Consider the following 13,073-nt stretch of genomic DNA (forward strand, 5'->3'; position numbering starts at 1 on the left):
GACATCTTCACTGTACAGATATCGCCCCAGTTCACATACCCTATCTTACAGCACATTCAATACTTTCCTTTTGTGACCCGGCTACTACTGAGGTTACCATACTTTTCTCAGATGCTCATTTAACCAATTGTCCCCTGGATCTTGTTCCCTCGCAACTACTATGGTCACCCTCTTCTATTCTATGCTCTCTACTAGACTTTTCTGCTGCCTATCATACTGCAGACCACCCACCCACTCCTATGTTCTGATAGTGAACACAGGACAACCACTGTATCGTTTCTGGTGCAATTGGCATGTTGGTTTAACAGCTCCTGCATTAGGTTTTAGACCAGTTCACTGTAACAGACTAATAATCTTACAGGTACTGTGACTTCACTGTTGCATTCTAAACAAATGTGGAATTATTCATAAAGGGACTTCTAAAAACTTCTAAATTATGCTTGGGGCTAAACATAATTTTAAATTTTTAATCTATATTGTTCAAGGCTTTCACTTCTGTAAAGCCTGTTTAGAGAACTCATTAATGACTCATTCTTTATCAAGCAGCTCACTATGAGCGATCAGTCAGATAGAGAGAGGTCAGCCACTGCTATGCTGTCTCGTTAGCTAACCTGATGCTCTGGAAATCCTTTGCCATGTATAAAGCGGTCTGTAAAACTACCATTTAGCCCTGGTTCACACTGGGCTGCGGGAGTGAAGCCGTGGGGGTTCAGCTGAACTCGCACGATTTCACTCCTGCCGGCAGTCCCAATTTCGGCCGCGATTTAAGAGACATCTGTGCAGGTTTCTGCACAGATGTCTATGTAAATCGTGGCCAGAAATCGCAAAAAGTAGTACAGGAACTACTTTTTGAAATCGGTGCAGCGCCGCAGATGCAGCGTCGCACCGATTAGGACAGTGTCATTGCCGACAATTGCCGGCAAAAATGCCGCCGATTTGAGATGCGATTTCACATGTGATTACGTTATATCAATGCTGCTATAATTGCAATTTTATGGCTATGGCCATAATAAACAGCCCAAAATAATAATCTGAGAACACATCTTTTTCTAAAGTTCAATTGTGGCTTATATACTGTATAAATAAAAACAAGTATTTGACTAGCTCCTCTGTGACATTATACAAGGAACCTGATTACCCAAGTCAGGATTACATTTTTGGGGGTTTAGAGTGCTAGAAAGGTTACAATCATCTATTTTTATCAGACCTGTATGGTCAATAAGTTTCTGAAAATCTCCTAACTTACATTCCATGCCTTAAAACATGTTTTTCCCATTCTGTTCTAAGTGCAAAGGTTCTACCACAGAATTCACAAGGTAAACGCTTTTCTTCAGCAGCATCGTTGACATCAGGGACCTGCATGGTACCTAAACAAAAAAAGTACGGTAGGCGTTATAATAGATGGACAACTGTTACTATTCTCTAACACTTGCCTCTTCTATACAGATTAATGTCACTTAACTACTTGCCGACCTGCCGCCGTCATTCTACGGCGGCAGGTTGGCTCTCCTGCGCGAGAGCAAAAAGTAAAAAATATTCATTTTTTTCAAAATTGTCGCTCTATTTTTGTTTATAACGCAAACACTAAAATACCACCAAAAGAAAGCTCTATTTGTGGGAAAAAAAGGACGCCAATTTTGTTTGGGAGTTACGTCGCACGACCGTGCAATTGGCAGTTAAAGCGATGCAGTCCTGAATCGCAAAAAAGTACTCTGGTCTTTGACCAGCAATATGGTCCGGGGGTTAAGTGGTTGATTCACAAAGAAAAGTGTACAGCCATTCATAACATGAGAAGATGGCCATCCAAACTTATGTCTGTGACTGGCTCCTGAGCCTTATGGCTGGTTCAGAAGGAGCTAGTGATGATCCAGTTTGGAAAACTAGTGCAGCCTCACTGATGACATTACACTTTTCAGTCAACCTATAAATATAATGTAAGCCATGAAAATGCTAAATTTCATCTGATCTGTAAAAATATTGAGCATTAAAAAAAGAACCCAATTATTTACATGGAAAATAAATTTTCAAATTCAAGTTCAAACAGTTACCAACCTTCTGGCTTAGCAGCAGATTCTTCTTCATCACTGCTTGAAGCCTCTGTTTTATCTCTCATTTGTTCCAATTGATCCAAATTAACTAGCCCAACAAGCTCAAAATTGCGACACACCTAAAGAAACAAAATCAGTCAGATATGACAGATGGTGCTGACACCCATCTCTACATAATACTAGAGTGTATGGCTATTTAAATCAAAGTTTCAGTAGCACTAAAAACAATTGCATACCTTCAACTAATAAGACTGTCAAAGCTTGGGGAGCTAATCAAGTACTACCACACAGCATATTCTGCAAAATGGTATATGTATGACCAATTGGAAAATGTTCAAATCATGTCATATAGAAAAGATTGTATTATGTAATTATTCTACCCACGACACTCAGTCATGTATGTAAAAGGATGCAAACTAGCGTAAAAAACTGACATTTAAAAAGGTGCACCTGATCTTCCCTTTGCTTTACTACAGTGACCGATGCACTAGCAGTCAAGTGGATCAGGGTCCCTGCACAGCACCTACGCTGGCTGACTGAAAGCTTCTTGGCAACTTGCCCCATCAATTTCCAGTCCAAGCTGCTGTTCAATTTCAGCTGAGCACCTGAAGGTAGTAGAGACTTCATCAGTATCCCAAGATCATACTAAATGGTAAATACAAGTATCACCATGGAGAAGGGTGTGCTATAAAGTCCCTGGCTCTAAGCCCACCATCATCTACAGTAGATCCATGGAATCTGCACATCCCTTATTCATTTTTTTTTTTTTTTTATAATAAATGTAAACTTTTCTTTAAAACCTGTTGTTCTATGGCTATGCCAAATGCTATATTAGATAAGAAGTGGTACCAGAAAGACAGCTGGAGGTTTGGAAAGAGGAGGTACCGGAGCATAGGGTGGTGATGGCTGCTAGTGCCATAAACCAAAAATAACTATCACCCGGAAAATAATTTAGTATGGACTTTCTCGGTACTGATGACACAGATAGATACAGTAAAAAAATAAATGTATTAAACATAAAAAAAATACAGTTTAAAAACAGCTATGACTCTCCATGGGCTGGAATCCTGGGATTTGAGCGTTGGGTGCAGTCCCTGGCTGTACTGGTGTTCTGGGACCTTATTGCGTTGATGACCCTCAGCTGATTACCCTCCGCTGTTTTGTCACAACAGACCTGCCTTTACACTTGCTGTAGCGCTCACATCCCAGCAGCCCTAATCAAGTGCTGTTACCAGCCTTGAGAACAAAATTCTTTCCCCCCTGTCCGCCGTTGAGGGATTCTATCCGGCGCGATCCATGTCAGTCCTTGACCCTCTGGTGATTAACTCCTGAAGAAGCGGTCATTCGCGAAACTGGTAGAGGTCTCCCTTTGACTTCACCTCACAACCTTAGATACCTTACGGATTTCTGTTTATGTTCCATTGCTGTAACTACTGTGAGGTTGATTGTCATAGCTGTTTTTAAACTGTATTTTTTTATGTATAATAAATGTTTTTTTTTACTGTATCTATCTGTGTCATCAGTACCGAGAAAGTCCATGCTAAATTCTTTTCCGGGTGATAGTTATTTTTGGTTTATGGCACTACCAGCCGTCACCACCCTATCCTCCGGTACCTCCTCTTTCCATTAAATCCTGGATGATGGTACATTACATGATTATCTAAATAACCAATCTGAGGCTATACTCAAACATTTTTGCACAGTTGGAGGTTTGGTAGTTATAAAATTTCTACACTAGAAGTCAGCTGTGCATTGGAAAATATTATTTCCAGCTACATCACTTTCATGCTCTCTTCTTATAATCTGAAACTTTCACATATTTGCATACAAATTGAAAAGGGAACGGAATTTTCTGATTTAACGGTTTTCAAAAACAGTTACTTTGAGGGCATGCATTTGGCAAGAACTGTCACAGTTGACAGTGTGCTTATGTTACCTCCCAACAGACCTTTCAAGCCCTCAGGCTAAGTTTACACTTGCAAAAATTCTAACGCTGAGACTAATGCGAACCAACGCACCTATAGTGTCAATACGTGTTTTTGATGCATTTAACGCAAGTTTAAGATGAGTTAGAAAATGCACACCAGGTGCTCTCCAGGTGATTTCGTGTATATCCTGTACATAGGGACACAGCATCGGTCACCTCCCCCAGTCAGTCCCCTCCCCCCACAGTAAGAATCACACCCAGGGAATACATTTAACCCCTTCCTCACCCCCCTAGTGTTAATCCCTTCCCTGCCAGTCACATTTATACAGTATCAGTGCATTTTTATAGCACTAATCGCTGTATAAATGTGAATGGACCCAAAATAGTGTCAAAAGTGTCCGATATGTCCGCCGCAATATCGCAGGCCTGACAAAAAAAAAAAAAAAACGCAGATGGAAGCCATTTCTAGTAAAAAAAAAATCATAAATCTATCCCCTATTTTGTAGGCACTATAACTTTTGCGCAAACCAATCAATATACGCTTATTGCGATTTTTTTTTAACAAAAATATGTAAAAGAATACGTATCGGCCTAAACTGAGGAAAAAAATATATATATTTTTTTTAAATTGGGATATTATTAGAACAAAAAGTAAAAAATATTGTGTTTTTTTTCTATATTTTTTGTCTTTTTGTGTTTATAGCACAAAAAATAATAATCGCAGAGATGATCAAATACCACCTAAAGAAGGCTATATTTGTGGGAAAAAAATGATAAAAAATATAATTTGGGTACATTGTTGTATGACCGCGCAATTGTCATTCAAAATGCGTCAGCACTGAAAGCTGAAAATTGGTCTGGGCAGGAAGGGGGTTTAAGTGCCCAGTAATGAAGTGGTTAACGAGCATAGATAACATTATACAATATGCTATGTGCATACATTCAAAGTGTACGTATATAGTAAAATAAATTATATATATACACACACCGTATTTTAAGTGTAGGTAGTGAGAGAACGGCTATCTTAATGAACTTAATGTCACTGGAACATTTCCCCAAAAATCTTGTTCTGGTGATAACTCTAAAATGTATTTCATTGCGTACTGCTCCAATGACAATGATCACCAAGACAAACGGAGTAAGAATGTTTACAGTGGGGACACAGACAACCATAAAAACTTGACAGGGGTTTCACGCTCTCTCTGCTTTATTCAACACAAAATAAACTTTAAACATTTATGAAAAATAACTTTTGTGTTAATGGCAGAACAACAATTAAAAAGTGTGTACTTAAAATAGTTAACACACATTTCTTATTTTTAATCAAATCCTTCAACAAAAAAAATAAAGAAAAGCATACCTTATGTTCCTCTGTAAGGTGACTATCTAGTTCCTCATTTTGCTTGGCTTCATAATAACATAGCTGGCATTTGTAGGGCCTTAGTTCATTGTGCTTCTCAATGTGCTGCTGCAGGCTTTCATCACTGGAGCAGGTAAAGGTACATTTGTCACAGCGGAACACAACTCCTTGCAGTTGTTTTGATAACTTTGAGCGACAAACTTCGATGGGGACTACTCTCTCTTCTAAAAGAAAAAAAAAAAGCCAATGATACATTTTTTTTTACTTTTATACAAACAGAATTGGGGTCATTTACTAAAGGCAAATCCACTTTGCACTACAAGTGCACTTGTAAGTGCAGTCGCTGTAGATCTGAGGGGAAGCTCCGAAATTAGAGGAAGCTCTGCTGATTTTATCATCCAATCATGTGCAAGTAAAAATGCTGTTTTTTTATTTTCCTTGCATGTCCCCCTCAGGCCCCGTACACACGTCCGAGGAACTCGACGGGCAAAACACATCGTTTTGCTCGTCGAGTTCATTGTGAAGCCGCCGAGGATCTCGGCGAGCCAAGTTTCCTCATTGACTAACATGTTCTCTATTTGGCCCGACGAGTTCCTTGTCGGCTTCCTCGGCGAAAAGTGTACACACGACCGAGTTTCTCGGCAGAATACGGCTCCGATCGAGTTTCTGGCTGAATTCTGTCGAGAAACTCGGTCGTGTGTACGGGGCCTGAGATCTACAGCGACTGCACTTGCAGTGCAAAGTGGATTTGCTTATCGTAAATAACCCCCTATATGTCCAGTTAAACAAATACTTCAAGGTGCCCATGAACATACTGGGCCGGATTCAGAAAGAGATACGACGGCGTATCTCCTGATACGCCGTCGTATCTCTGAGTCCGGCCGGTCGTTTCTATGCGACTGATTCAGAGAATCAGTTACGCATAGATATCCCTAAGATCCGCCAGGTGTAAGTGTCTTACACCGTTGGATCTTAGGCTGCAATTTCAGGCTGGCCTCTAGGTGGCGCTTCTGTATGTTTTACGCAAGGAATATGCAAATTAGGATTTACGCCGATTCAGAAACGAACGACCGCCCGTCGCTTTTTTTTTACGTCGTTTGCGTTCGGCCTTTTCCGGCGTATAGTTACCCCTGCTATATGAGGCGTAGCTAATGTTAAGTATGGCCGTCGTTCCCGCGCCGAGTTTTGAAATTTTACGTTGTTTGCGTAAGTCGTTCGCGAATACGGATGGACATAATTTACGTTCACGTCGAAAGCATGACGATTTGCCGACGTCATTTGGAGCATGCGCACTGGGATTCAGTCGCGGCCGGCGCATGCGCAGTTCGTTCGGCGTGGGGACGTGCTTCATTTAAATGATACACCCCCCCTACCCGCCGAATTTGAATTCCGCCGGGTGATTTACGCTATGCCGCCGCAACTTTACAGGCAAGTGCTTTGTGAATAAAGAACTTGCCTGAAAAACTTGCGACGGCGTAACGCAAATGAGATACGTTACGCCAGCAGAAAGATCCGCTGATCTTTCTGAATCTGGCCCATAGTATGTTGATTGTCATCAGATACCCAAGATTTTCACATTGCTGTATGATGATCAAGGAGTCTATAGCACAATTAAGACCTCCCTGAGTTGCTTTAGAAAACATGATAGGTAGGAAATGTTTGTCATACAGCCTATTGTTTTCCAACTGTAAGCAGCACCATGGCTGTATGAACTTCATATACCCTTGTCATGTATGAATATGCATATGACAATAACATTCAATAAATAGATATTTCAGTGATTAAATTGCTACTAAATAGATAACACACCATATCTCGCTTATTGGCCTTGTAAAAAGCAAAGTATCTACAGAAAGGAATGCACTTCCTTCTTTCAGCTTAATTTTGTCATTGGTCTTTTTGGAACTGGTATAATTTAATTGCTGCTGAAATGATTGAGAAACAGTTTTCTACAGCACATTGTTCCAGCAGACTTTGAATAGATTTTGAACAAAGAACTTTAAACCACAGTCAGCAAGGCAATCCTGCAATGTGAACAGTAACATGTTCCACAATGACCTTTGAGGACTGCATTTCGCAAGGCCCTGAAAAGACATTTCCAGCACTACAACACATACACTTGTGATAAATCAACTATGCCAACACTGAGAATGAAATAAGTGTAGAAGACAAACATAAAAATATGCATACCCTAAATATTACAAAAACAAGGTAAAAAAAATATCTAAAAACTAACATGTTAACATTAAATAAAACAAGATTTGCACATTTGTATGAGAGACAGCCAAAACAAACAAACACAAAAAAACAGTGATTGAGATGCCTAACAACATTAAACAGGAATCTTCCAGGACCTAAATACAGAAAGAACAGTCTACTTGAATTCTGAAGGAGCAGCTTTTATGCCCATCACCCTTATTATTCTTTCATTGATCTTGCAAATTTAGGTGTATACCTTTCCGCTGCCATTCCTCGATCCTTTAGGAAGATCTAGATGGCAGGAGTCAGGCTTCCCGATCATGTGACCGCTGTTATTGACTGTCACATGATCAAAAGCTCCTGATCATAAGCCATGACTGAGAGCTGTCCATGACGGCTTAGTCACTTTGTTAGGAGTGTGCGCTCTCAGCACAGAAAAGCTGTTTTCCACGGATGCATATGTGTCCACTCATCCAGCCACTGCCATATGTGTATGGTTGACTGGAACAGGTTAAGGACACTTCACTAGCTGCATGTGAGTGGGTCATTAATGACAACTCACCTATCTGTATCCTGATAGAAAGTAGACATATCGGTTTAAGAACATCCTATTAATCTATTTAGAGTGAAACTAAACCCTTCTATCCTTTACAGTTAAGGAAGCTGCCATCTTGGTCTGTTTGATCTGCAGTTGCCGTGGTGCTACACGACATGTGGTCAGTTATGGCACCAGCCATTTGATAGCTTGATAGTTCAGCTGAGAGTTAACATAAGCACAGTAGTATGAAGAAGAAAAAATATCTTCAATCCTGGCAAACTGACCTACCGTTATGTATGCTTGCCCTAAGTAGTCATAAAAGGTTAAGAAGCCAGATCAAAAAACAAGAGATATGTTTAAGCAGTAAACCTGCCACTCTACATAACAGCAGTAACTAAAATGGCCCCCCAATCAAATGAAACTTTCCAACAATTAAAAAATATAAGCAACATGCATTTATTTTCTGCACTATGTTTGAATATGAACATTTTTATTTTCATTATACAGTATAACGATTTGCTAAAGCACACAAAAGGAGCAGTTCCGACGTCCATACTTAACATTGGCTGCGCCATCTTTTTGGTGGTTTATCTTTACGCCTGAAAACCCCTTACGTAAACGGCATATCTTTACTGCGACAGCCGGGCGTACGTTCGTGAATAGGCGTATCTAGCTGATTTACATATTCTAGGCGTAAATCAGCGTACACACCCCTAGCGGCCAGCGTAAATATGCAGTTAGGATACGACGGCGTAGGAGACTTACGCCGGTCGTATCTTAGCAACATTTAAGCGTATCTCAGTTTGAGCATACGCTTAAAGTTTCGACGGCGCGGATTCGGACTTACGACGGTGTATTTACCAATACGCCCGTCGTAAGTCTTTATGAATCTGGCCCTAAATGTATATGTTCTTAACAAACAGTAAAAGATTTTTAAAAAGCCTTCACGGACCTTGTAGTTGTGGGTACTCTGGTTATGAGGTAATGTGCCCTCATAAACCACAAGACATTCTGAAAGTCAGGTTTTGGTAAGTTTCTAAAAGGTTACAGCACCTTACTGTGTGCTTACATTAGAAGGCTGCCAAGCCCCTGCTTTGAGAAGGAGTTTCTGGCAGTGACTTCAGCTACAGAGGTAGGTGGGGGTGTTGTTTTGCATTTTTAATGCTTAAGAGTAGGGTTGTCCCGATACTGATACTAGTATCGGTACCAATATCGAGCATTTGCCCGAGTACTTGTACCCAATACCTGGACAGTCGGGGTGATCAGTGCGGTGGGGGAGTTACAAGCACTGATCACTGCTGACTGTCCCCATATCCTCCTCTAGCCCCCCTCCGTTCTGCTGCTGTACCCCTCCGCGTCCCCCTCTGTGCTGCCATCTCCATGCTGCCGTCTCCCTCCGTGTCCCCCTCCATGCTGCTTTGTGTCCTCCTTCGTGCTGCCGTGTCGCTGTCCCCCTCCATTCTCCTCCTCCACCCCCTTGATCCTACCTTTTCTGAATGTACAGAGTCAGTGATCACTGACTCTGTCCATTCACATAACTGAAACATTGTAAACTGTGTTTACAATGTTTCAGTATATGAATGGAGAGGAGCCGCTGTCTTCTCTCCATTCATTTCAGCTGAAGCTGCAGAGAAAGGGACTGGGAAATCTGTGTCCCTAGTCCCTTTCCCTGTCTCAAAGGGTAGATGTCAGAGGTCTGTTAAGACCCCTGATATCTCACCAAAACCCCCCAACAGGGCTGATAAAAAAATTGCAATAAATAATAAAAAAAATATATTGTAAAAAATAAAAAATAAAATAAAAAAACACACTGACACTGTCTATCCCCCCCTTTAAAAAAAGAAAGCATTGTAAAAAAAAAAAAAAAAAATGTAAAAAATAAACAACAACAACAAAAAAACAATTGACACATGTACCACTGTCACATGAAATTAAGAAAAAAGTATTGGTAATCGGTATCGGCGAGTACTTGAAAAAAAGTATCAGTACTTGTACTCGGTCTTAAAAAAACAACCCTACTTAAGAGTATGCAAATACTTAAAAATGTACAGTCTGGACACAAGGGCACTTGAACTCAGATCTACATTCTTAAGTATGCCCTAAAATTAATACAGTTGGTACAGCATACCTTCCTAGATTTCTATTTATGTATTTAACAGGCACTGCTTTAGAGCACACATCCATTCACCCAGGTCCCTTTTGCCTGTAATTTCATGATGTGGAAATATATTGCTCATCTATTTGTGATGCAGGAAAAAAACTTTTTGCTGTCTTTCCCATGCAGAATATACAGTATGATGTAACAGGGTTTTAGTAATGCTTTGGGATTCTGATCGGTGATACAGCAAGCAAAGCGTATAAGTTACTGTATATGCAAGTCATATGCTTCAGGAAGCAGATGCTTCCAGTGAACATGAGTAGCTATCTGTATTCTGGACACAATGGCCTACAAAGAATGTTACAAAGGTTATGGTAAATCGAGTAGACCATGCTGAAGCACAGTTAAACTTTTGCTAGATAGGCCTCACAGCTCACTGGAATTTCTCTTGAAGTCATTTAAGAGTGGTATCAGGCTAACCAAACAATTATGTTACGGCAAGGTTTATTCTGTACACTAACACATACGTTTAGAGAGCAACATGTATCCACCCTGACAACCCTGCACCTGAGAGAATTTCACCAATATTAACATGGGAATCAAAATAATGTCAGCTGTTCTGCTGCCGCATCTCTTGCTATAAATATTCAAGTAATAAAATGGCCAAAATTAATGTACACAGACAATTTCAGCAATTTTATAACCAACCCCCCAAAAAAATTTTCTTAGCCAATTATTACTTACAGTCCTTAACCACTTAAGGACCAGCCCATGTACATATACGTCCACAATATGGCACGTACAGGCACATGGGCGTATAGGTACGTCCTCCCCTATTAGCGGGTGGGGGGTCCGATCGGGACCCCCCCCGCTACATGCGGAGGTCGGGTCCGCTCGGGGAGCGATCCGGGACCACGGCGCGGCTATTTGTTTATAGCCGCTCCGTCGCGATCGCTCCCCGGAGCTGAAGAACGAGGAGAGCCGTGTGTAAACACGGCTTCCCCGTCCTTCACTATGGCGGCGCATCGATCGCGTCATTCCCTTTATAGGGAAGACACGATCGATGACGTCATTCCTACAGCCACACCCCCAAACAGTTGTAAACACATACTAGGTGCACCCTAACTCCTACAGCGCCACCTGTGGTTAACTCCCAAACTGCAACTGTCATTTTCACAATAAAGAATGCAATTTAAATGCATTTTTTGCTGTGAAAATGACAATGGTCCCAAAAATGTGTCAAAATTGTCCGAAGTGTCCGCCATAATGTCGCAGTCACGAAAAAAATTGCTGATCGCCGCCATTAGTAGTAAAAAAAAAATAAAAAATAAAAATGCAATAAAACTATCCCCTATTTTGTAAACACTATAAATTTTGCGCAAACCAATCGATAAACGCTTATTGCGATTTTTTTTACTAAAAATAGGTAGAAGAATACGTATCGGCCTAAACTGAGGAAAAAAAATGTTTTTATATATGTTTTTGGGGGATATTTATTACAGCAAAAAGTAAAAAATATTGCTTTTTTTTCAAAATTGTCGCTCTATTTTTGTTTATAGCGCAAAAACTAAAAACCGCAGATGTGATCAAATACCACCAAAAGAAAGCTCTATTTGTGGGGAAAAAAGGACGCCAATTTTGTTTGGGAGCCACGTCGCACGACCGCGCAATTGTCTGTTAAAGCGACGCAGTCCCGAACTGTAAAAACACCTTGGGTCTTTAGGCTGCATATTGGTCCGGGGCTTAAGTGGTTAAGCAGCTCTCAATATTAGGGTTATGACATACTTGGACATATTTGTCATGTACACTTGGAATACAAGGAAGAATGAATAACTTGAAATATCCGCCGGACATGACGCATCGGCGTCTCTGACCCCCACCGCGATCGCGGCAAAAGGAGCTGGCAAAATGGAGATCCACTCACCCATTCCTGGGGGAACCACTTAATTCTGCCCACTGGCTCACATCGGCACCGGGAGGAGGAGAAAAACGGGTCTGCTCCGGTGTTGCTGGACGGTACCCGAGCCCTAGCACCGAAAAGGTGAGACTTCCAGGAGCCGAACGGATGGGACCCAGTCCTCTTATACGGCCTCCCTTACCTGCAGGCAGCCCCTGAGAGATGAAGTCCTTCAGGAAACACAGAGACTGACCGCCTCTTGAACTGTTTGGCAATGTGTTTCCTGTGTCGATGGGAGGGACTCCATCTCTTAAGGGCTGTCCTGGAAGACGACTGGGGAAAAGGGCATCAATTTTATTTGGGTACAGGGTCACACGACCACGCAATTGTCAGTTAAAATAACGCAGTGCTGTATCAAAAAAAGGCCTGGTGCAGGAAGGGGATAAATCATTCCAGTCCTTAAGTGGTTAGATAACAAATATGTTATACTTACCTGCTCTGTGCAGTGGTTTTGCCCAGAGCAGCCCTGATCCTTTTCTTCTCGGGTCCCTCGCCGGCACTCTAGGCCCTCCCCCTTGCCGATTTCCCCCATAGTAAGCAGCTTGCTATGGGTGAACTCCTAAGTGCTCGCTCCCGAGCTCCGCTCTCTGTGTCTATAAAACTGAATGCAGAATGTATGAAGGTAAAAAACCTTCAGCCTTTAGAAGCACTTTAGCGGCCTGCTTAAATTTAATCTGTGACGACAGAAATACAGGAGCAGACATCAGCTCCGGGGCTGTGATCCTTATATCCTGGCTTTACAATCTAGTGAACCGCTGATCAGATATAAGCTTGAAGGATGACATTCACATGATGTATGCTTGTTGCACGTCAGTGAGCCAGCAGAAAGTCAAGCAAGGAAAATCACAGGGTTTCAATTGGATAAGGCCCACATTATAGAATGTTTGAATGCATTCTTGGTTGGCAGATTGTTATAATGTGATCTCATTTGTTTTATATTAATGGC

The 13,073-nt window shown here is 41.3% G+C and overlaps 1 protein-coding gene across 1 annotated transcript in view; it reads right to left on the reverse strand.

Moving 5' to 3' along the window:
- ZNF462 (zinc finger protein 462) overlaps positions 1-13,073 on the reverse strand; it is a 122,189-nt gene that overhangs the window by 2,615 nt on the left and 106,501 nt on the right. The window contains exons 10-12 of the mRNA XM_040359143.1: positions 5,336-5,559; positions 2,053-2,167; positions 1,247-1,367 (exon numbers count right to left, since the gene is read on the reverse strand). Of these exons, the coding sequence (XP_040215077.1) occupies positions 1,247-1,367; positions 2,053-2,167; positions 5,336-5,559 (460 nt within the window). The remainder of the gene's footprint in view (positions 1-1,246; positions 1,368-2,052; positions 2,168-5,335; positions 5,560-13,073) is intronic.

The sequence above is a fragment of the Rana temporaria genome, chromosome 1 (assembly GCF_905171775.1).
Source record: "Rana temporaria chromosome 1, aRanTem1.1, whole genome shotgun sequence".
NCBI classification, from domain to species: domain Eukaryota; kingdom Metazoa; phylum Chordata; class Amphibia; order Anura; family Ranidae; genus Rana; species Rana temporaria.